At 39.3% G+C, this 22,976-nt stretch overlaps 1 protein-coding gene across 3 annotated transcripts in view; it reads right to left on the bottom strand.

The window, feature by feature from the left end:
• ZMAT3 (zinc finger matrin-type 3) overlaps positions 1–21,980 on the bottom strand; it is a 32,950-nt gene extending 10,970 nt beyond the window's left edge. For 2 of the 3 annotated variants that reach the window (XM_032340378.1, XM_032340396.1), the window contains exons 1-3: positions 21,718–21,980; positions 17,915–18,241; positions 1,992–2,111 (exon numbers count right to left, since the gene is read on the bottom strand). In XM_032340378.1, the coding sequence (XP_032196269.1) occupies positions 1,992–2,111; positions 17,915–18,184 (390 nt within the window). In that variant the 5' untranslated portion in view covers positions 18,185–18,241; positions 21,718–21,980. The other variant, XM_032340387.1, reaches the window with a different exon arrangement.
• Between the last annotated feature and the right edge of the window lie 996 nt (positions 21,981–22,976).

The following is a 22,976-nucleotide window of genomic DNA, read 5'->3' as shown; positions in this document are numbered from 1 at the left end:
CCAGAAAGATAAAGTCCTTCCAGAATCCATCAACGAGCATTTAATGAATGCCTACTGTTTATAGGGCTTGCTACCTAATGCAGAAGGGATAACAGATGTATATTTACAAATGAGCCTCTGTCCCCCACAAAGTCTACAAATTAGCTATGGATATAAAATAAGTAGGAAAAAAAAAAAACCAGCAGATACAGGCAACCGTATTCAGGCTGAGAAATGAGTTCAGAGAAACCTAACACACTGCCTGGAAGATAGTATGTACTCAATAAATACTATTGGGTAAACAAAAAAAGACAAACTAGATTTGGGCTAGAGGAGAATAAAATACATAATAAAGAGTCTGGAAGCATATCCTGTCAGGACCAGCTGAAGGAAACTGCACGGTTTCACCAGGATGGGAAGATTTTCTGGGGGACAGAAGAGCAGTCTCCAAAAATCACAAAGGGCTATGCTAGGAAAGAAGCCTCTGGAGGTTCCCTCAAGGAGGGGAGCAAGCTGAAAACTGTCCCAACCTGGGAGCGGCTGTCCTGTCCAGAGCAAGAATCAGGGCCCTGAAAACTTCTAAGCCTGAAGATCCGTCTGGGTATTTTTCTCTTCTTTGATTCTGTTTTTATCCTCTCTCATTTACCCCACAAATTCGTGAGGATGGAGGAAAAGCTGGTATTGCCATCCATGTTTTAAAGACTGGAAAACTGACATTAGGGAAGGTAAAATTACACCATGGCGGTTAGGAGCAGAGGTCCAAGGTCGAAAGAAATTCTTGTTCTACCACTTCACAAAACACATACCACCATGGACAAGTTACTTGGCTTCTCTGAGCTCCTAATAAACTTCCAGGTGAGACAAATGCTGCTAGCCCATGAATTATACTCAGAGTAGTCAAGTCAATACCTCTTAAGTTCTTGGAAGCACGAAATGAAGTTTAGGGCCCAGGACTAGATTTCATGCCCATTTTCCATGGGCATGAAATTTAAAGGTGCATCAAAAAACTCAATAATCAAGATAAAATAATATGTTAATGGAACACTTATATAAATCGAACCTAATATAAGAAATCCTAAACAAAATATCAAAATTTTGAATAAAGACAGGACCAGTCACAGTGCCATGCCAAGCTACACTGCAGCCTGAGGCAAAAGAAAAATCAGTAATACTTACCCAGCTTTAAGTTTCTGACATTTTGTTTACCACTGATTTTTTCGGATTAATTTGAAATGTTAAAGTAGTACATTGAAGTATTTATCCTCACTACTGTTTTGGCTCCTCTCAAATTGGTGCCTCAGTCAAGGGCATCCCTCACCTCACCTTAGTCCCAGCCCTGAACAAAGAAATGTAAGAAAAGTGCTTCGCAGAGTGGCTCGCATAGTAAATACTTGATCAGAGCTATTATTATTTATGACTATGTATTGTTCTATGGACAAAAACAGATTAAGGAATACAATCCATATTTCAGAGGCTATTGAAGTACAGCATTATCTTGCCTAAAACATCTGCTTTATCTACCAGTGAAAGGAATGTGAATCTCAAGTGTGTGTCATTATATTAAAGTCCAGAAAAAGTTTATACAGGTTCTCTCCATAGTGTGAAGAAAGGGGCAATCTCAAAAATCTGACCTTGCTAAAAGGCAAATTACAAAGTAAATGGGATTAACTACAATAAAGAAATAAATATTGAAAACCTCTCTCTTTTCATTCAGGGCAGAGCCTAGACATTCAGGGTCATTTAACCCAGAATTCTAAGACATGCCAAGAAAAAGGCATATGTAACAATATTTCTTTCTTCATTTCATGCATCACAACCAAAGCCAATGAGAAGTCTCACGGTCATGGATGTTGGCATGCTTTAAAAAACACTGCACTACAGCTCGAGGAGTTAAAAGTGTCAAGTAGAACCTTGCAGGAGTATTTGCCCAACTGTATCTTGACGGGCCTCTGGATGAGCATCCGTGAGCATGTGTGCAGAGGGTAACTCCCACCCTGATATATGTGTCTCACCTGCGGAGGGACAGAAGCAGCTGGAGTAGCCACAGGTTCCACCACATTGCTCATTCTGGCAGGAGGAGGACAGCTGTTGGCTGCATAGTAATTTCGGAGTTTCTTACCATGATTTTTACCCTAGAACCAAAGTGAAATGAGTAGTCACCAAGAAAAAAATGTGTCAACTAGAGTTCATGTATTCATTAAAAAAATAAATAAATAAGATTTTTTCTTTTTAAGATTTTATTTATTTATTTGACAGAGAGAGATCACAAGTAGGCAGAGAGGCAAGGCGGAGAGAGAGGAGGAAGCAGACTTCCCATGGAGCAGAGAGCCTGATGTGGGGCTCGATCCCAGGACCCTGGGATCATGACCTGAGCCGAAGGCAGAGGCTTTAACCCACTGAGCCATCCAGGCGCCCTAAAAATAATAGTAATAGAAAAAATGGGGAAAAAATAAAAAAAAAAAACAAGCAATATTAACTACATTTTATTCTTGCAGATATATGCAACACCGGGGCAAAGAGCCCACTAGATCTTAAAGCAAAAGAGTCTACACTTCAGTTCTAACAGAAGTGAAAGATTTATCTGGGAAAGATAAGAGAACAAACCCCAAAGAAATTAATTTCCTATATATTTCTGGAAAAGTATCACATTTTCCAGTGATCTACTTCCTCCTCCAACTTGTCATTCATATGCCACTGCCTAAATACAAATTTTATTACACTGTGATCTAATCTATTTTATAAGTCAGTAATGAAATGGATAATCCAATTCTTTTTATAAAAATAGCACTTACAGAGTATCTTTTTACTTGCAAAGGGCTCTCGTGTGCATTAGCTCATTTGCTGCTGACAAAAATTCCTGTAAGAGGAATTTGTTAATATTATCCACATATGACAGCTGAGGAGCTGCGATCCACAGAGTGTGGAGGACTTGAGCTGGCACCTTCCTTCAGTTGGGCTAGGTAATGGACCCAGAGCTTCAGCAGGCCCTCTGAATCCAAAGCAAGACCTTTGACTACTTCGGGATGATTTCAGGAGGCACTGTGAACCACTGTTAAGATGCATTCACCTCTCCAGCATGTTTTGTTTAAGTAGTTAGTCACATTATTATATTCCTTGAACTGACTGAAATTTGACGGAAGGGCCAGTGGTCTGAAAGCATTCCAAATGAGGGTGAAACAATGTGTTACTCTTCAGACTGCACTGTAAACTTCAAACCTGTAGGCCAACAGTCTTTTACCATCTACTAGGCAAACAGTCTTTCACCATCTACTATATGCTAAGCCCTAGAAATAAAAAGGGCTAGCACACGCTCAACAGGAGAAGACAGATATGTAAGCAATTAAAGTAAGGAGATGAGTTCTACCTTCTGACCACTGGAATGTCCTACAGGTGCTCTTGCTGTGGTCACGGTGACCTCCAGGGAGTCAAATCCAGGGGTACATCCGTGGCTTCACCATGTTCTAAATCTGGCCGGCACAACACCATGAATATTCCTTTCTGTTGTCTCCTAGGATGCCCTCCTTACCCACCACTTATTCTCTCAATGCTGCAACATCAAAGTTCCAGCCTTGGCCCTCTTCTCCATCTACATTATTTTCCCCTGTCTCATAGCTTTAAAATACAATCTTGACAAGTTAGTAGCTCCCAAATTATTTGTCTTCACCTCTGTTATGGACTGAATGACTATGTCCCACTAAAATTCATATGTGGACATCTAACCCCAATGTGATGTATGTGGAGGTGGGGCCTTTGGGAGGTGATTAGGTCATGAGGGTAATCAGTGCCCTTGTAAAAAGAAGGCAAAAACTCCCTCTCTCTCATTCTGCCATGCGAGGATCCAAGGAGAAGTTGGCCGTCTACAGTGTAGAAGAGGACCTCACTGGAACCCAACCATGCTATTGCTCTGATCTCAGACTTTAGGCCTCCAGAATTATGAGAAATAAAACTTATTCTAGCTCCAGGTCCTTTGTACTTGCTGTCCCTTTTGCCTAGAAGGTTCTTCTTGCAGATCTCTGCTTGGCTGGCTCCTTTTTTCCTTTCAGATCTTAACTCAAATGGCATTTCTCTGAATCTGAAGTGTCCCGCCATCTTCCCACCCTCTGCACAACAAGCTCTCCATCACACAGGTTTATCCTACTGCCACTTAGAACAATCTAAAATGATACTGTCTGTTTACTTGTTTGTTTCTCTTCTGTACTCTCTGGAATATAGACTGCTAAAAATAAGGACCTGTCTTATTTACTCTTCTACTCTTGATGTCTAGAACAGTTTCTAGCATACAGTAAGATTTGTTGAATAAATGAATCAAGTATTATAAAAGAGATAATGAATAAACTGCCAGGAGAATAGAAAGAAGAAATTTCTTACTTCTGCCTAAATGTGTCAGAGAAGGATTCCCTGAAAAGGAGAAAATCAAGTCATCTTTTAAAATGAGCAAAAGTTTACCAGGCAGGTAAGGAGTAAGGGGAAATAAAACTAAACAGAAAAAATACTATGATCAAAAGCCCAGCATGTAATGTTAAGAAGCCACAAGGAGAGATGATCTTCTGGATCCTCTGGAGAAGAGTAGGAGTTGAGATACTTAGGGAACTTAATGGTGAAACAGATCTTGGACTTTGGGCAGACAGGAGCCTCTGAAGGACTTTAAGCAAAGTAGTTATATGATTGGATTGCATTTGATAAAAATCAACCTGGGATTAGCATGGGAGATAAATCAGAGTAAATCAAAGCTGGAGCTGGGTAGAGAGAAGACAACTAAGGACAAAGCCTTAAGATAATATAATATAAAGAATGAAGATCCAGAAAACGAGACTGAGAATGTTTGGCCTATCGAAGTGAAAACCAGGTACGTGGGAGTTATTATGGAAGCCTAGAACAAGGTGTTTCAAAAGAACAATCTAGGGGTGCCTGGGTGGGCCTTCGGCTCGGGTCATGGTCTCAGGGTCCTGGGATTGAGTCCCGAGTCGGGCTCTCTGCTCCGCAGGGAGCCTGCTTCCTCCTCTTTCTCTGTCTGCCTCTCTGCCTACTTGTGATCTCTCTGTATTAAATAAATAAATAATATATTTTTTAAAAAGAAGAAGAAGAATCTAGTTAGATATATTATGACCCAGAAACTATACTTCTAGGTATTACCAAACAGAAACTCACATACAAGGAGATATCTGTAAGAATGTTCGTAGGAGGACTATTAGTTAGTTATAATGAAAAGGAAAAATAATTGAAGTGTCGGGGCATCTCAGTCAGTTAGGAGTCCAATTCTTTTTTTTTTTTTTTTTTAACTTACTGGTTATTTATTTTACATAATGTTATAAAAAAAACACTGGCAAAATGACCTGGAAGTATTTAGAAATTTTTTTTAAAGATTTTATTTATTTGAGAGAGAATGAAAGTGAGAGAGCATGAGAGAGGAGAAGGTCAGAGGGAGAAGCAGACTGCCCAAGGAGCTGGGAGCCCAATGCGGGACTCGATCCTGGAAGTCCAGGATCATGACCTGAGCCGAAGGCAATCGCTCAACCAACTGAGCCACCCAGGCGCTCTGGAAGTATTTAATATATACACATCATTGGTAAAACTATAAGGAAAAGCAGGAACATTATGAGGCAAAGAAATTTCCACAGTAGGTGAGCTATTTTTTGTTTTGGGGGAGAATTTTTTTAGGATCTTGATGAGACTTTATTTCAGCAATTGACAAGAGAATTTGGTTATTTCCTTGAGAGACATTTTCAAATGATGATTGAGACCATGATACCAGGGCACATCAGGTTTAGGAATTTCATACAAATATACTCTAAAGAAAATTTAGTATCACTTCTTATTTCACAATGCTTCCCATGAAATTTAACATATACAAAAAGTCACACGGTAGTAAAACACTTGGCTCTTTTAATAGCAAAGATTCAGTTCCTTAAGTAATCAAAGATCTGATAAAAACACAGAATCTTTGTTTCATAGGCAGCTTACATTAAAGATAAAGAAAAGCCTTTGTTTACACTTTCTTTTTTTATTTTTTTTCAGTGTTCCAAGATTCATTGTTTATGCACCACACTCAGTGCTCCATGCAGTATGTGCCCTCCTTAGTACCCACCACCAGACTCACCCATCCCCCGGGCCCCATCGTCTCCAAAATCCTGTTTGTTTCTCATAGTCCACAGTATCTCATGCTTCGTCTCCCGCTCTGGTTTACCCCAATTCACTTTTCCTTTCCTTCTCCTAATGTCCTCCACATTATTCCTTATGCCCCACAAGCAAGTGAAACCATATGATAACTGACTTTCTCTGCTTGACTTATTTCACTCAGCATACTCTCCAGCCCCATCCATGTTGATATAAAAGTTGGGTGTTCATCCTTTCTTATGGCTGCATAATATTCATTGTATACATAGGAGTCCAACTCTTGATTTCAGCTCAGATCATGATCTCAGGGTCATGGGATCAAGCCCTGCATTGGGCGCCATGCTCTGTAGGGAGTATGCTTCCCTATCTCTCTAAATATATTTAAAATATATTTTAATAAATATATTAAATAAATAAATAATATATATAATTTATATATAAATAATAATTTATATATAAATAAATAAAATATATTTAAAATATATTTTCTCCCTTTCCCTCTGGCTCTCCCCCAGTTCAAACACTGTCTCTAAAAATAAACAAATAAATGTTATTAAAAAAAAAAAAAACTGAAGTGCCCATCTATAGGATAACGCATAAATTATAGTCTATTCATATAAGGGAACACTATACAGTAGTGAAAATAAACATTCCAGGGCCATGCATAGCAACATGAATGACTCTCCTAACAAAATGCTGAATGAAAAGAACAAGTTGAAAAAGAAGATATGTGAGAATAATTTTTTTAATATGGGAGTTAAAAACACGAAAACCACTACATAGTACATAAGAAAACACATATGTAGCAAAAGTACAAAAGAAGTAATGGAACAATAAATATCAATTTAGTATAGTAGCTACATCTGGGAGTACTGGAGAGGACACAATTGGGAAGAGACGCTTGGGGGCTTCAGCTGAATGGATAGTTTTCACTCTTTCAGCTAGATGGCAATATACATGTTCATTATATTATTTCATACTTTTTTATGTCTGAAGTATTTTATAATAATTTAAAACTAACCAAAAAAAAAGGAGTTGTTCACCAGGTCAAATGCTACCGAGGCGTTAGTAACATCAGGACAGAGAAGTAATGCTGGGATTTAAAAATGAGAAGTCAAGAGTAACTTTGTTAGAACCATTTCAGTAGATTATTAGTGGTTAAAATGTCACTCAGAGTGGCTTGGGGAGACAATGGGAGATGTGAAAAAGTAGAAAGAACCAGTATAAGCAACTATTCAGTAGAGTTCTATGACAAGCAGCAGAGAGATAGGGTTGAGAGTTAGAAGGGGGAAATAGTCAATGGAAGATTGGTCGTAAAGATGGGTTTTACTTGGGCTCAACTGCATGACCAAAGAACAGATGGTGCAGACACTAAAGCATGTCCCTGAAAAAGCAGAAGGTCAGGTACACATTACTGCAGGAAGAGTCAACTTTAGAGAGTATCAAGTATTTTATTTCCAAGGCAGTATTCATAGTTTTCAAGCCAATATTACATCTATAAGATACAATAATAATGGCAACTAACAATTTTTGAGCACTTATATGACAGGCAGTGTTCTAAATAAATATTCATGATATCTCTTTTATGTAGGTGTTATTATCCCCAATTTACATATCAGGAAACTAAACTCGGATAGTTAAAAACTTGCCCAAGAGTTTTCAGCTAGCTCAGCAACAGGTGCCTGGATTAGTGTGTCCCCATCTGCCCTCATTAAACAATACAGAATAGTAAGAAAAACAAATAAAATACAGAGAAGCCATGCCCTCCACAGAACCAGAAGCCACAGAAGGCCCAGACCTCAAAATAACCATGAGTAAAAAAGGGAAAAACATCAAATCCCAGTGCGTAATCGCTCATTCTCACAAAAATAAAACAATATGAAGGAAAATTTTAAAGAGTCAGAGAGGAAGCAATGGAAATGGGAAACAGATAAAGAAGAAATACTTTATGTCAAACCAGAGTCCCTAAAGACAAAAACAAAACAAGAAAACAGAACTAATATTTGAAACTGTAATCCAAGAAAACTGTCCAAAGGTAAGTAAAGACCTGAATCCACATACTGAAAAGGCACACCAAGTATCTGGGAAAATTAATCTAAAACAATCAGATCTAAAGTATATCTTTTAAAAGGTATGACATTTCAAGCTCTCCGGGCAAAAGATCAAATAACTTACAAATGTGTAAGAATTAGAATGTCATCCATAATATGTAAAACAAGGCAGTAGTTGAGAAGTATTTTTTCTTAAACTTAACAAAAGTGTGAACTAAGGCTTAATGTACAGACAACTATCCCTGTATCAAGAATCAAGACTATAGAAAAGCATTTTTAAAATACATAGCCCTAGAAATTCAATACTCCTAAGTCCTGCTTGAGGAATCTTTTGGAGCTTTGTTCAACCAAGAAATGACTGGGAAAACTTCAGCGAAAAGGCTGATGGTGGGTATTTTCATGGATATAACTGTAGATCAAAGACTGAATTAAAGGTGGAGATGAGTGTGAAAGATTAATGTTCAAATATTACACGTTATGACCACAGTGGAAATAATGCAACAAAAAAGAGACAGAAAAAGGGGTGCCTGGGTGGCTCAGTGGGTTAAGCCTCTTGCCTTCAGCTTAGGTCATGATCTCAGGGTCCTGGGATCAAGCCCCGCATCAGGCTCTCTGCTTAGTAGTTGGCCTTCCTCCCCCTCCCCCTCTGCCTGCTTCTCTGCCTCTTGTGATCTCTCTCTGTCAAATAAATAAATAAAAGAGAGAGAGAGAGAGAAAGGAAGAAGGAGGTAGAATAAGTTCATTGATTCTGCAATACACAATTTAGCTGGGATATCATTAAAAACTGACAAACCCAGATAATAACACATTAAATAACTGAACAGGGTAGTAAAATCATTTAAAAATATGTAAAGGGATCCCCAGGTGGCTCAGTCGTTAACTATCTGACACTGAGATCACGACATGAGATTGAACCCCTTATCAGACTCTGCACTGAACATAGAGCCTGTTTAAGATTCTCTCTCCCTCTACTCCTCCCACTCCCACTCACTCACTCTCTCTCTCTTTCAAAAAATAAAAGTAGGGGAGCCTGGGTGGCTCAGCAGGTTAAAGCCTCTGCCTTCGGCTTGGGTCATGATCCCAGGGTCATGGGATCAAGCCCCACGTAGGGCTCTCTGCTACACGGAGAGTCTGCTTCCTTCTCTCTGCCTGCCTTTCTGCCTACTTGTGATTTCTGTCTGTCAAATAAATAAATAAAATCTTTTAAAAAATAAAAATAAAAATAAAAGTAAAAAATGAAAATATATGAGGACTACAAGCAATTAGAGTGTGACACTCTTCTACATGTACATTTTTGTACTGTTCTGACTTTTATAATTATGTTAATATTTCACAAACTTAGAAAAAGAATCAAAGTCAACAAGGATAGGGAAGGATCAAAAATGAAATACAAACAGAAGCAAACAAATCTAACTATATAGAAAAATGAATAACATAACCATACTGAATGGGGAGGGGAGGAAAAAAAAACTATTCACATGGTATTTAAGTAACTTCTCCATGATACTTATTAAACACAAGAAGACAAATAGTAAAGAAAAACTCTACAAAACAAGAACCTTAGCAGGCAACAACTCTGTAACCTAAGTAACTTTGTAAAACAGTATTTTGACAATATATCATCCTAAAGACAAAAGTAACAATTCACAAATGTTATCCCCTGGTTAGTAGGTTTGTTTTTCATGGACATATAGCTTATCAAACTCCAAACTATATATACTGAGAGAGAAAGAAAGTGTGTGTGTGTGTGTGTGTGTGTGTGTGTGTGTGTGTGTGTGTGTGTTTTGTGGTTAATGAAAGCCTAGGCTTTTCCCCATTGAAGAAAGGAGTGAAAAACTAAGAAAAGATGGAAGGTTAGAATGTACACTGTTGTGTTGTACTGAAATTGGAAGTATCAGCCTGAACTCAGTTTTCAACTTTACGTGCATATAGATAAATATAAATGTATATACATAGGTAAATATTACTAGCTCTGTCACTGAGAAGATCTAGAAACAATAATATCCCAGTAGTGAAAAGCACACCCTGCACTCAGATTTTGGTTTCTAAATACCATTTTCCAATAAAAGAAACCTGGCTCCTTGAAGAAATGGCTGGCTTGGGGAAAATTAAGAAAATCCTGGAATCTTTTGTATTCAGGAATTAAGGAAGTACGACAAATATTACAGGGTCATGTCAAAAGGACACAACCACCAACCTGAAGGGGCACACACTGGTCAAATCTGGAAAAAAAAAAACAGCAGGATACATAATGATAGTAAGAGATTACATCCCAGAATAAATAAGAATCCATAATCCATGGTGACTGAATGAATGAATGAATGAAGAAAGCAGGAATTTCTTCTTTAAAATAAAATTCCAACCAATACATGTAAAAAAATAATTAAAACAGAAAACCACCATTTGGCAAACACCATAGTAATAATCGCTATAGGGAAGAATCATCAACGAATGCTAAAATTAATTAATGAAAACACTGTAAGAAATAAAATATTCAGAGTCTCAAAGTATCTCCCCACATGATACTTATTAAACACAAGAAGAAAAACAGTAACTTTACAAAGAAGAAGCCTGGCAGAATACCATCTTAAACAGTGACCAAAGTAATAGTACCAGTGATACAAAATATTCACATCTTTCCTAATATGATGCACTGGGAAAGACACAACATCACTTCTGTGATAGTCTTGCCCCCAAAGCCACATAACCTGAATGCAATCATGAGAAAACATCAATCAAACTCAAATTGGGATATTCTACAAAACAACTCTTCAAAAACTGCAAGACTGTAAAAAGCAAAGAAAAACTAAACCTGTCTAAATTAAAGGAGATAAAACAACCACATGCAAAATTTCATCCTGGATCAGACCCTGAAACCGAAAAAAAGGACACCATTAGATAATTGGTGAAATGTAGATTAGATATTATTGTTATCAGAGTTAATTTTCTGATTTGTATAATTGTAGGACAGTTATGTAAATATTAACACTTGGAGAATCTGGATGAGGTACATGCAGGAATTTTTTGGACTGCTTTTGGAACTGGTTTGTAAGTTAAATGTTATTCAAACAGAAAAGTTAATAAAATAAAATAAAACTTGCCCAAAGCCATGAGTAAATGGCAGAGCTGGGGCCAATCTCATTCCAGAGCCCATACTACCATGCTCCACTGCACCCTCAGAAAACTCAACAGTATTAAACACCATCTCAGATACCAGGAAGTGTTCTAAATATCTTATACACACTAAGGTGCAGTATCATTAGTATCATCAACAAATCCTCTTCATGAGACACAGAGAAGTTAGGAAATATTTCTTCCAGTGATACACATCTAGTAAGTTACAAGACTACAATTTAAAAACTAGTCTGACCCCAAAGTCCATGATTTCATGTTCTTAACTAATAGCCTATAAAAACAGAAGCTAGTAAAGGGACAATAAGAAATCAAAAGGCCCTTGGGTGCCTGGGTGGCTCGGTTGGTTAAGCAACTGCCTTCAGCTCAGGTCATGACCCCAGAGTCCTGAGATCGAGTCCCGTATCAGGCTCCCAGTTTCACAGGGAGTCTGCTTTTCCCTCTGCCCTTCTCCCCTTTCATGCTCTCTCTCAAATAAATAAATAAAATCTTTAAAAAAAAAAAAAGAAATCAAAAGGATTAAGGACATAAATGTCAAAATTATTAAAATTCAATATAGATTTAGAATTCAAGAATACCTCTTATGGTATAAAAGAAGGAATAAAGTAAAGATAAAAGAAAGGAGAGATAAGCAATATAAAGAATCAATCCAGCTAGTCCAGGCTAGTGCTAATAGAATGACCAGGAAAAGAGATAGAGAAGAATATTATCAAGGAAACAATATCAAAGAAAATTCCCCAGAGCTCAAGAGAAACAGGAATATGTAACGGAAAAGAACTTCTAGTGCTGACCAAGACAAATGAAAAAAAGATGCACAACTAAACACATCCGTCATTGTAAAATTTCAGATATCAAGGATCAAAAGGAGAGCCTAAGAGCTTCCAGGAGGAAAAAAGCCCAAAATTAAAGTAGGTCACCCACAAAAGAATAACAACCAGAGTAAGATTTCTCCTCAGAAATACTAGATTAGGGGCACCTGGGTGGCTCAGTGGTTTAAGCCTCTACCTCCGGCTCAGGTCATGATCTCAGGGTCCTGGGATCGAGCCCCATATCGGGCTCTCTGCTCAGCAGGGAGCCTGCTTCCTCCTCTCTCTCTCTGCCTGCCTCTCTGCCTACTTGTGATCTCAAATAAATAATTAAATAAAATCTTTAAAAAGAAAAAAAAGAAATACTAGATTAAAAATAAATAAATAAATAAAAACAAAAAAAAAAACAAAAAACCAAACACACCCGTGTACACCCAATTAAGTACAGCCTTTAACATTCTTAGGAAAAGTAACTTTCAACCAGAAAATGAATGGTTACCTATGAAGCCATAATACACACATTTTTAGACACACAAGAGCTCAGAAAAAAAATTATGTCTTATTACTCTCTCACTTTATTTTAAAGACAGAGACCTATTATAATATATATTTATATTTATTCTTTCTTCCTTCAAATAATGTGAAGATGTACTCCAACAAAACAAGATTGAAAAATAGAAAGCCTGCATATTTAGAAAATTGTAGCCCAAGCCAGAGGGCAATGAAGAAAAATCCAAATTTGACAGCTGTGTAGGAAGCCCAGGGAGCAATCAGTTGCATATGGAACAGGAAGATGGGGGGCGGATCTAGGATAAAGCGGGAATTCCACAATGGAAAGTATGAGAGTTTGGAGAGGGAAATGGGGTTATGATAAAGATACGTTATAGGAGAGAAAGAAGGAAAAAGAAAAGCAAATGAAAACTCTAGGATATACAATAAACTACACAATGAAGTCAAGATCCAGTTATAAAACAACTAGTCCAAATTAGAACAGGAAATCAGTGGGTTTAATGAAGATTAATGAAAAGGACTGTAAGCAATTAAAAGAATGATTCAGAAGTTAGTAGTTGTTTTTTACAAATGCATAAGGTTCTTCTCCCTGTTTTTAAAGTTTCAGTAACTCAAGAAAAACAAAAGGTTATTTCTAAGTTACAACCCACATATGTCACAAACTAAAAAGGACATGATTTTGAATAACTGGTGGCACTCAAGAAAGGGTCATCCATTTGAACATTCCTCTTGAGTAGCATGGGATCGTGACTTTGGAAACACAGAGAAGAAAACAGCTCTTCAAAGAATAATATTTCCCTAGTTAGAGCAATGCAAATGCTGAATGTCAATTTCCAACAATTAGAATCAACCTACAAATAGAGCATTGTAAACCTAATTTATTATTGAATAAACAAAAACTCAATCAACCTTAACAGTGCCAAAGTAAAACAATAGCCAAGGCAAGATGAGAAGTGGAAGAGAGAATGGAGAAGAAAAGGTGGGGATGGAGGCAGAAGGGAGCACAGGTGATTACTGCTTTTCATTATATGCCCTTTGTTCCCCAGGCGTTGTTTTGAGTTAAAATTTCGTTCAATGTTTTGAGGAACTGCTACCAGTGGCAAATGTTACAAAAGGTCAAGTGAGAAAAAGCTAGATTTGCCTGGTAAGGTCACAAGTGACCATGGAGAGGACCCTTTCAGTAGAATATCGGAATGAAACCAGAATGCAGGGGTGGGCTGGGGAACAGATGGGACGTGAACACCAGGAGAGGACAATTATATCTGTCAGAACTCTAAGGAGAGGAGAAAAGTTGCCAAGCAGAGGGATTAAAAGCAAAGAAAAGGCTGTTGTTGCTATTTTTATTTACAAAGAAAAACTTGAGTAGGTTTTTAATTTGATCGAGGTAAAGAAGTGATGACAGGTGATGAAAACCAGGGTTAGGGTGAGGAATCAGCCTGTCAGAAGAAGAGATATGTACTCTTTGGAAGAAGAAATGAGGTAACGGTACTGGGATGGGAAGGCAGAGAGCTGGTGAGACACAACTTTCAGCAGTTATCAAGGAAAACTTCTGTCCCCTAATGAAGTGCCATTTGACTATTCTCAGTCCATTGCAAGTTCATTTGGAAAACAACCAGGTGGGAGAATTTTGAAAACATAAAATTAGCTGAGATTAGAGTTGCTAATCATGCCATCCAAACCTGAGTGACCAATGTTAAAATATAAGTGCTAAAATCAGTATTCTAAATTTTGGGATAACATCAACTGCATTCTCATAACTCTAGAACTACTTTTTTTAACCTGCATTCTGTCTCACTTTCAAATTAATCTAATTAATATGGCACATTACTATTCGGCTGCTAAATATTAAAAACAGAAACCTATATTTATGACAAACTTTAGAAATGTACTTTGAGTATCTGAGTAGTTATTTTTCAAATGGACATGCAAATTAGCAGATACATGGGTTGACATTATTTTACACTGTGGACACCCTAGCAAAATTTATCCATTTTTCTGTTTGTTTTATTTCTGTTAAACCTTCCACCCAAAGTAGTTCTTCCTCTGGGCATGTATGGTGCTAACACAGTGTTGTGTTACTCCATGCCAGGCTTGCCCTAAGTAACTGGAAGCCTGCAGACAGATTTTAATAAAATGAAGGCGTGTTTTTTTCTTTCAAAGCTTTTATTTTAAGATAAAACTAAATCCATAAATTTGAGACTGTAAAAATAGCAATATCATTAAAAATAAAACAACAATGCAGGGTATTCTGAAGCAGACTGACTGGGTGACAAGTCCTGGGAATAAATCTGTGGTGATCACAGATACACATGCTTCATTGCTAAGGCAGCCCCAACTCAGGAACAGTGGAATGTCAGAGTGAGCTTAAAGGAAGTGTTTATCAAGCAGCTTCCATTGTATGTCCTGGATTTCTGGAATATGATACAGTTACACTCTAGTGTAACACCACTCACACTAGAGTGAAGGTTGGTTACAACACATGGGCAATTTGAAACTTTGCGATTTCAACAATGGCACCAACTGACTCAACTGTTTGGAGAAATGTAATCACAGTGATTTATTACTTTACACAAATGTGTATCCAGCTTATAAACAGTCTACCACCCACCGCTTTTATCTCACACATAACTGAAATAGTGAATTTGCAGTCTTGGTATCACTCTATATTTAAAATGATAAAGCAGGTTTTCAGAAATAAAACTTTCCATCATCTCATCTACCACTCTGTTGTATTAGTCTACTGAGAATCATTGCCAATCTACCTAATCCTGGTTCTTGGTAAGCCTTACTCGCTGGTCCTACCCTTCTCTTCAGTAGACTTTTTAAATCACTGCCTATTTCTGTACCATGTACGGAGACTCTGATGCATCTTTCAGGTAGATATTTCTGTTTCCCCTCTATAGTGGTTTTCCCCACCCCTAAGTAATATTCATGCTCTAATTATTTATTATTCTGATCTACTCTTTGATCCACACAGTGTCATCTTGACCACATCTTTCTTGCTGAAATCTAGATTTTACTTCTAAAATTAACTTTTTTTTATACTATCCTAATGAAATTGCTCCATATTTTCATATACTAACTCCTTTGGCCTGTTTCTCTGTAAAGAAAAAAACAAGAACAGGGGTGCCTGGGTGGTTAAATGGTTTAAGCCTCTGTCTTTGACTCAGGTGATGACCTCAGGGTCCTGGGATCGAGCCCCACATTGGGCTCTCCACTCAGTGGAAGCCTGCATCCCCCTCTCTCTCTGCCTGCCTCTCTGCCTTCCTCTGATTTCTCTCTGTCAAATAAATTAGTAAAATCTTAAAACAAAAACAAAAACAAAAACCCTCCCTCTTTAAGAATAACACTGACTTCATTCAAATCTTTACTTCTAAGCTCTTAGAAACAAAATCTTGGGGGAAAAAAAAAAACCTGAAACTTTTAATTTTCCATCAGGTTCTACTTTCTTAATACCAACTATCTTCTTCTTTATCTTCACCCTAGCTTTTGACTGCTTACATTATCCACTATGACAGGCTGCCCTTCTCCTCCAACTTTTCCACTTAAAAATCTGATTACTGAGACAGACACACACACACACACACACACACGAAAACACGGAATCAAAGGAAAAAAAAAAAAAACACAAATGCAGATCCTGTTTCTTATCTAGTTTAAGCTTTATAATCCAATGACCCTGCTCAAACTGAATCCTCTCTGTGCATAACCAGAAGCATCCATCACTGTCTATGGAGACACAAAGTGATATTAGGAGAAAAAAAAGGCAGGAGATACAGATATAACCCATACACATACATTAAAATTACATACTGCCCAAGAGTTTTACCTCATACAAGTAAACAACTCTTCTTTAAAGGGCACAAAGGTGGGTTTTCTCTCAAGTTAATGACTTAAAAGGGGCTTTATACAGCTAAAAACCAAAACTTCAGATCTCAAGCTTGATTTTTTCAAAGTGAGTCTTGGGCTATAACACAGGAACAAGTGAAGAGGAAAGCTAGCACTGTGTCTTGGGTTTGAGAAGCAGCATCCTAATAGAACTCCCCTCAAATGGCAAAATAGGCAAAAAAAAGACCCATATCAAACCACTATGGTTTGGAGAGTGATACACAGAGGGAATGAGAGTGAGGTTGAAGGAGGGGAGAAATGTAAAAATAAAACCAGAAGATGCCTTTATGCACCACTGACGACAAATGCCAGGATCTGAGATATAATTAACTCAATGTGCTACACCTGAGGGCAAAACAAACCCAAACAAAGGCAACTCCAGGGAAGCGACACATTATGTCTTCCCCCTCAATCCTAGAGAAAACAATACACCCTCAAAATATTTCTGAGGTATACTCACAAAGTGACACAATCATCAGTCTTTAGCATCCAAACAAAACAGAAAAAGATTTTCACCTAGAGTAAATAACAACTTTACGTTACAGACAGAGCCTGGCGATAGAAGAAATACCTGTCTAAGTCATCTCTCTACCATATGTCTTCTGATTGAGGCTATTCATGCAGAAAATAAAAAGTCAAATCAGTGCTGACCCAGAAGACATCCTTTCATTCAGTGGCATTTGGCCTCAATTGCTTCTCGGGTCTCCTTTCTCCAAAAAAAGGAAATTATATAATTGTATACGGATAGCAATCTAGAATAAAAAGAAATACGGCACTCTCTCTTTCTAGACAAAGGTTAGCTTTCTCTTTGTTCTTAGGTAACAACCTCTTTAAAATTGTCCTTTCCACTAGATACCCTACATGGAGGTGAGAGCTTTAAATCTCAGAAATGATCATCAGTTCAGAGTATGTATCCTATGAAGGGTAAGGTTCAATATTCCAATGTCATTTTATTCCAGCCACAGAAAAATACCTGTGTTTTCTTTAGCAGTGACAGGTTATGTAAGAAGAGTCAGAGGTCAAAGACAGAAAGCATAACATTCATAGATTACCTCGAACCGATGTAAACTATATTAGCTGGAAGACAATATTCATTAGGCTAATTCTCCTAAACAGTCTGAATTGCGTTTGGTACATCATGTCTCAAAAACTATTCACCTTAGGATCACAGGTTTGTACCTGTACAAGCATAGATGATATATATTTGCATACAATGACCAGCAAGATATCAAAAGCCACACAGTTAGGTTGACGTCTCATTCTGTGAAAAGTGACGTGTTCTTTTAATGTAGGGAACATTATGCTTGTAATCAAACAAACTAATGTCTAGTCGTTCACTAAGCCATCATGATTATTCCAGGCACAACTGGTCATATCTGGAGAAATGAGCAAAGCCCATCTCACCAAATGCCTGGCCTTCTATTCCCCCCTTACCTGATAATGAGCCTGGGCTTGCTGCGCAGAGTTCAAGGTGACATTGCAGAGTTTGCAGTACAGGGGCTTACATAGCTCCTCCAGGGCAGAGTCTTGCTCCCCTCCCTTTGGTAACTCTACTTCCCCGGCCAGAGGCAAGGAAGCCTCCTGCCCAAAAGGCTTCTGTGGCGGAAGCTGCAAAGTTCCTGCAGACCGGGCGGCCACTGACATAGGAGGAGAGGATGAGGGCCGCTTAGGCAGAGGAAGGCCGGCGTGTTGCAAGAGGATCATTGGGTAGGAAAGTCTTGGGCATAATCCGATGGGCGATGAGAACTCAAATCTTCAAATCTTTATCAACAGCAAAAAAAAAAAAAAAAAAGCCCACTTAACAATGTGACCTCAGCAATACAACATGTAAATGACCACACCATCTGACCCCTTCCTCCACTTCTCCAAACCACCTTTGGGATTTCTTTTTGATTCATCTAGCAGACTTCCCCTATCTATTAATCCACACTGACACTATGCTCTTCCACAGAGAACAGCCTTATAGATTTCGCTTTATTTTGCTTGGCCCAGCTCCAACTGCGGTCCCTCTGGCCCACGGACATTAATAGCATTGCATCCATGGCTAATTAAATCTAAAAGTCACATGGCTGAAATGGACATCAAAGGTCACCTAGTCCAGACCCCTTCCCTCAGGCACACTGACACTTAACTACTCTCAATGATTACTATGTACAGACAAAAACACCAGTGGCAAAGAACCTCAGCAAATGTCTCCTTTTCATCCAAACTGGTCTTTCCATCTAGAGGAATCAAAAACAGCAAAATAAAGACTTCCGAGTCTCAGAACCGAACCCTTAAAACACTTCTAGAGCTAGCTAAAATATCAAGGAATTCAGTTACTGTGTAAAAAAATAAATAAATAAAAGAGTTCCTTCCCATCAACCAGTAATATTTAAAGAGGTAAGCCAATGAATGATTCTTCATAGCAGAGGCCGCAGGCAGCCTCAGATGTGCTCTGTTTGGAACATATAATGTTGTGTTTTGCTTTCACTTTTTAAATTGAATTAGTCATCAACATTTTAAAATCAAGAGATTCATGGCTTCTCCTGATAAAAGGATGATCTGGCAACATCTGACACATGGTCCTACATGGACAATTAGTTAGGATGGAGAGGCACTATCCCCAGTAGCCAGGTCTGTCTTCTCCAGGCCATCTCCTTCCCGCTTAGTGTACTATATTTGTGTTACTTAACTGCTCCCTGTAGGCGGTTGAGCTTAGGACCCCACCTCAGATGGTCTTAAACTATATTCATGAATCCCCTATAAAATCAAAATATCTTCTCTCCGTCTAGTCATAAATTACCTGCATAAAACAATGTATCAAGTAAATGTCCTCTGAGGTAATGGTTCACACTGTCAGAAGCCCCCATTTAATTCTAGTTCCTCAGTCTTTCAGCAATTTCCTTTTCCCTTTTCATTAAGTAACTGATTATTCTGTTTTGCTCAGAAAAGATCCAATATGTTCCAATACCTCTTTGATTTTATACATGATTTCTCCTGCCTCCCACCCAGATGGTGCTTTCTAGCCCTGAGTATCTCAAAATGAACCACAGTACATGTTCTGAGTTTCCATGATTCTAATTAATTCAAATTAAAATCCCAATTCCAAAATACACAATTCCTTCCACTCTCTCAGTACTATTAAAACCTCTTTCCTTGGTGAATAAAATATGGCTATTTTAAATGGCTGAAATTTTCCATCTCCAAGAGAAATGTGTATATTTTCTGACAATAATACATTTACTAAAATTAACCAAAATTTTAAAAAGTTAAAAGTCTCTTTTACCACATTTAATAAGTATACACATGGAAATTGCAATCAAGTAACAACTTTTATACTAAATTCAGGGTCTGGGAGCAGCGGAGGTATCAGTGCAATGGGAAAATAATGTAGTTAAAGACAAAGTACAAAAATTTGTCATAATATTCAACAGTACTTCTCATTCATAATACTTAAAAGAACAATATTTTTTATTCTTAATCAGAAGTATGCTGTCCATATCTCTGGGAACATAAAGAAAAGCAATACAGATTTAGGACCTTTAAAAAGATTCTCTGTAATCATATTATTCCTCTCAATTAAATCACGCAAAGACAGGCATGGACATTTTAAAAAGGAAAACTAAGGAAACAAAAACCATGGATTCAAAAAGTTAACTACCTAATTATAATAATTCACAATATTAAAAGACTACACAAACCACCTGTACAGAGACATACTGATATCAAACTGCCACAGACAAGCTGCCAGTTCAGAACGGAAAATGGAGGAGGGTGTTGAAATATCGGGATAAAGGAAATCAACAATATAAACAAAATCAAATACTACCGATTGCCTAGACATGTCTGGACTTGTTTTATGAAAGCTCACTCCCACTTGAGGAAATTCCAACACGCATCTCCCCCAATGTTGCCTACAGGTTTCCATCAAAACAAAGGACAGTCTCAAAGTCCAGAGGTACAAGAGACCCCCTCCAGAAGTGATAAAATCCCCTGCATTCCTAAAAAAAAAAAACTCTTACCAAGTACAGACATACCTATTATCACATTTCACCTTTACAATTTTTTTAAAAATAGCTAGATATTCCAAAATTATTTCCTGTAATAGTCAACAATCGAAATGATAATATAACTCCCCAAAAGGCTCTGTGCATGACAACTACATCTGTCCACTATGCTAGCAAACAAAAACTGGCATAAGTCTAAAAGAAATAAAACCAAGCCTTTATTGAAAGTATGGATGGTGGAATAGATACTCAAAGCAAAGGCGACTCAGATCTGTTCAACTACTGCAGTAGATGGAAAGAAACTAACTCGATGGCTGATGTAAATAAAATATTCCTCAGATCTTAAAAACCATTCAATTTGATGCTTGAAGTGACATAAATGAAGGCTTTATGATGGTTAAGGTTCTGGTCTGTAAGGGGTTTTGAGGAGATAATAAAGAAAGTCAAAGCTTCATAGTGTACCCTGTTTAAAGAAAACGGATGGTCATAGCATAGTTTTCACGAATGGACTGGGGCCTACTCTTCACATACTGTATTCAAGACAACCACTTTCTCATTTGGAGAAATCTACAGAGGAAAGACAACAGTGTAAAGGAACAGGTTATTGACACCACAGCAAACTAGGGAAGTCTGTACAGTAACTGGGAATTCTGGAAACAAGGGAAAACGGTGAGCATTATTCAGAGGTCATCAGAACGCATGGGGAAGGAATGAGAGAGAAAAATAAGAAAAATAATCAGCGGAAGCAAGGTATGTCCTGTAAGGAAGACTGAAAAGAACGCAGGGATCTGGGGAAGAAAAGGCCTTGGTGAACTGGCGAATGTTTTCCAGTCTCAGCAACGACGGTTCCTATCCAGGGGAATCGTTTACACACTGGAGTCTAAGCTGCAGACACTTCAGCATCGCCCACATATACCTTACATCCCTAATGTGTGCCTGCATCCACACAAGCGCGCGCGCACACACACACAGGCACACACGCACCTCAATCCCGTAAGGATGCCATCACGGAAGATGGAATCCCCCGTCTCCCACCGGGCGGGGGGGACGCGAGGGCCAAGGCAGCAGCACCGCTAGACGATCCGAATGGTACACGTGAAAAGCTCAAAAACAAACAGATAAATAAAAGCAGCGCAAGCCTGTCACGTGGAGGGCAGGTGGAAAGCCCGCACCCGATAGGAACCGCTAGACGCCTTCCATCCCGGGCTTGTCCTAAATGCCCCGAGACTCGCGATCGCCCTCCCTTACCGGAACCCTCCGGCCGCGCCAGGAGTCTGGGCGCCGCGTCTACCCCGGGCGCCCGCCGCCGTCTGCCCCGCGCTCTCGGCTCGGCCTGACTCAACTCTGTCTCCCTCCGCGCAACTTTCCCGGCTGGCCCCGGCCAAGCCCCCGCCGCAGCTGAAGGCTGACTGTCAAAAGTCAGTCCAGCCGGACCCACAGGGAAACAGCTGCAGGAAGTGACTGCGGAACCGGGAGGCGGCGAAGGAGGAGACTGAAGGCGCCGGCCCGGCGTCACCACTGCGCATGTGCCAGGCAGGGCCGGCCCGGCGGCGGCGGCGGCGGCGGCGGCGGCGGCGGCGGCGGCGGCGGCGGCGGCGGCGGCGGCGGCGGCGGCGGCAACGGCGACGGCGGCAGAGGCAGCGGCAGCAGCAACAGTGGCGGCGGCGGGGACCGCACGGCTGCTCCAGCACCTCTCACAGGCCCAGTTCACAGGCCGAGTGCGCGCCGGATAGGTGCGGGCGCCGGATAGGTGCGGGCACCGGGAGCACAGGGACGCTGGGGCGGGGATGGGAAAGCAGCACGAGGCAAAAGGTGGGTGCACCACCCAGCAAACAGGTCCTAAGAGCTAGCTGTTTATCGCGTACACCCTGGAAAGTTGATCCAGAGTAGACGCTTACACAGAGCTTTTGCAACTTTTCATCTCCTGTCATTGAGATCCAAATCTTTTTCGCTCCAGCCGCGCCCTCCGTCCGCTGGTTGCCACCTAAGGTCCTGCCAGATTGTCCAGGATCCTTTAAAGTGCTGTGACAGAACCTTTAAACGGCACCTCTCTCCAAGATGAAGAAGAGAGTGACTAGCGGTTAAGTGGTCTCCAATCACACAAGAGTGCGTGTGTGTGCGCGCGCGCGTGCACACACACACACACACAAACACAAACACACACATTCCGGCACTACAGTGCAGCAAGAGATAGAGAAGACTTTTCTCCTGACCCCTAGATCGTTATCTGCAAAACAGAAAAGACCAGAAAGAGATTGGCTGGTGCTAGAATGTCACACTTCTCCTAGTCAACCTCGACACCTGTAGGGTTGACATTGAGATATGAACTGAGGAATTTCCAGCTCTAAACCTCTATTAATTTGTCAACTATTCCATAGGAAGATTTGCTAGGGGGGTGGTGGCAAAATATACATAAATTTACTATTTCACCATTTTAGGTGTACAGTTCAGTGCCATTAAGTATATTCACATGGCCCATGTGCTTGTTTTTTAATCATTAATTAAAA

The sequence above is a fragment of the Mustela erminea genome, chromosome 1, assembly GCF_009829155.1.
Source record: "Mustela erminea isolate mMusErm1 chromosome 1, mMusErm1.Pri, whole genome shotgun sequence".
NCBI lineage: Eukaryota > Metazoa > Chordata > Mammalia > Carnivora > Mustelidae > Mustela > Mustela erminea.
The sequence above is the reverse complement of the archived record's forward strand: the minus strand, read 5'-3'. Positions and strand labels throughout refer to the sequence as shown.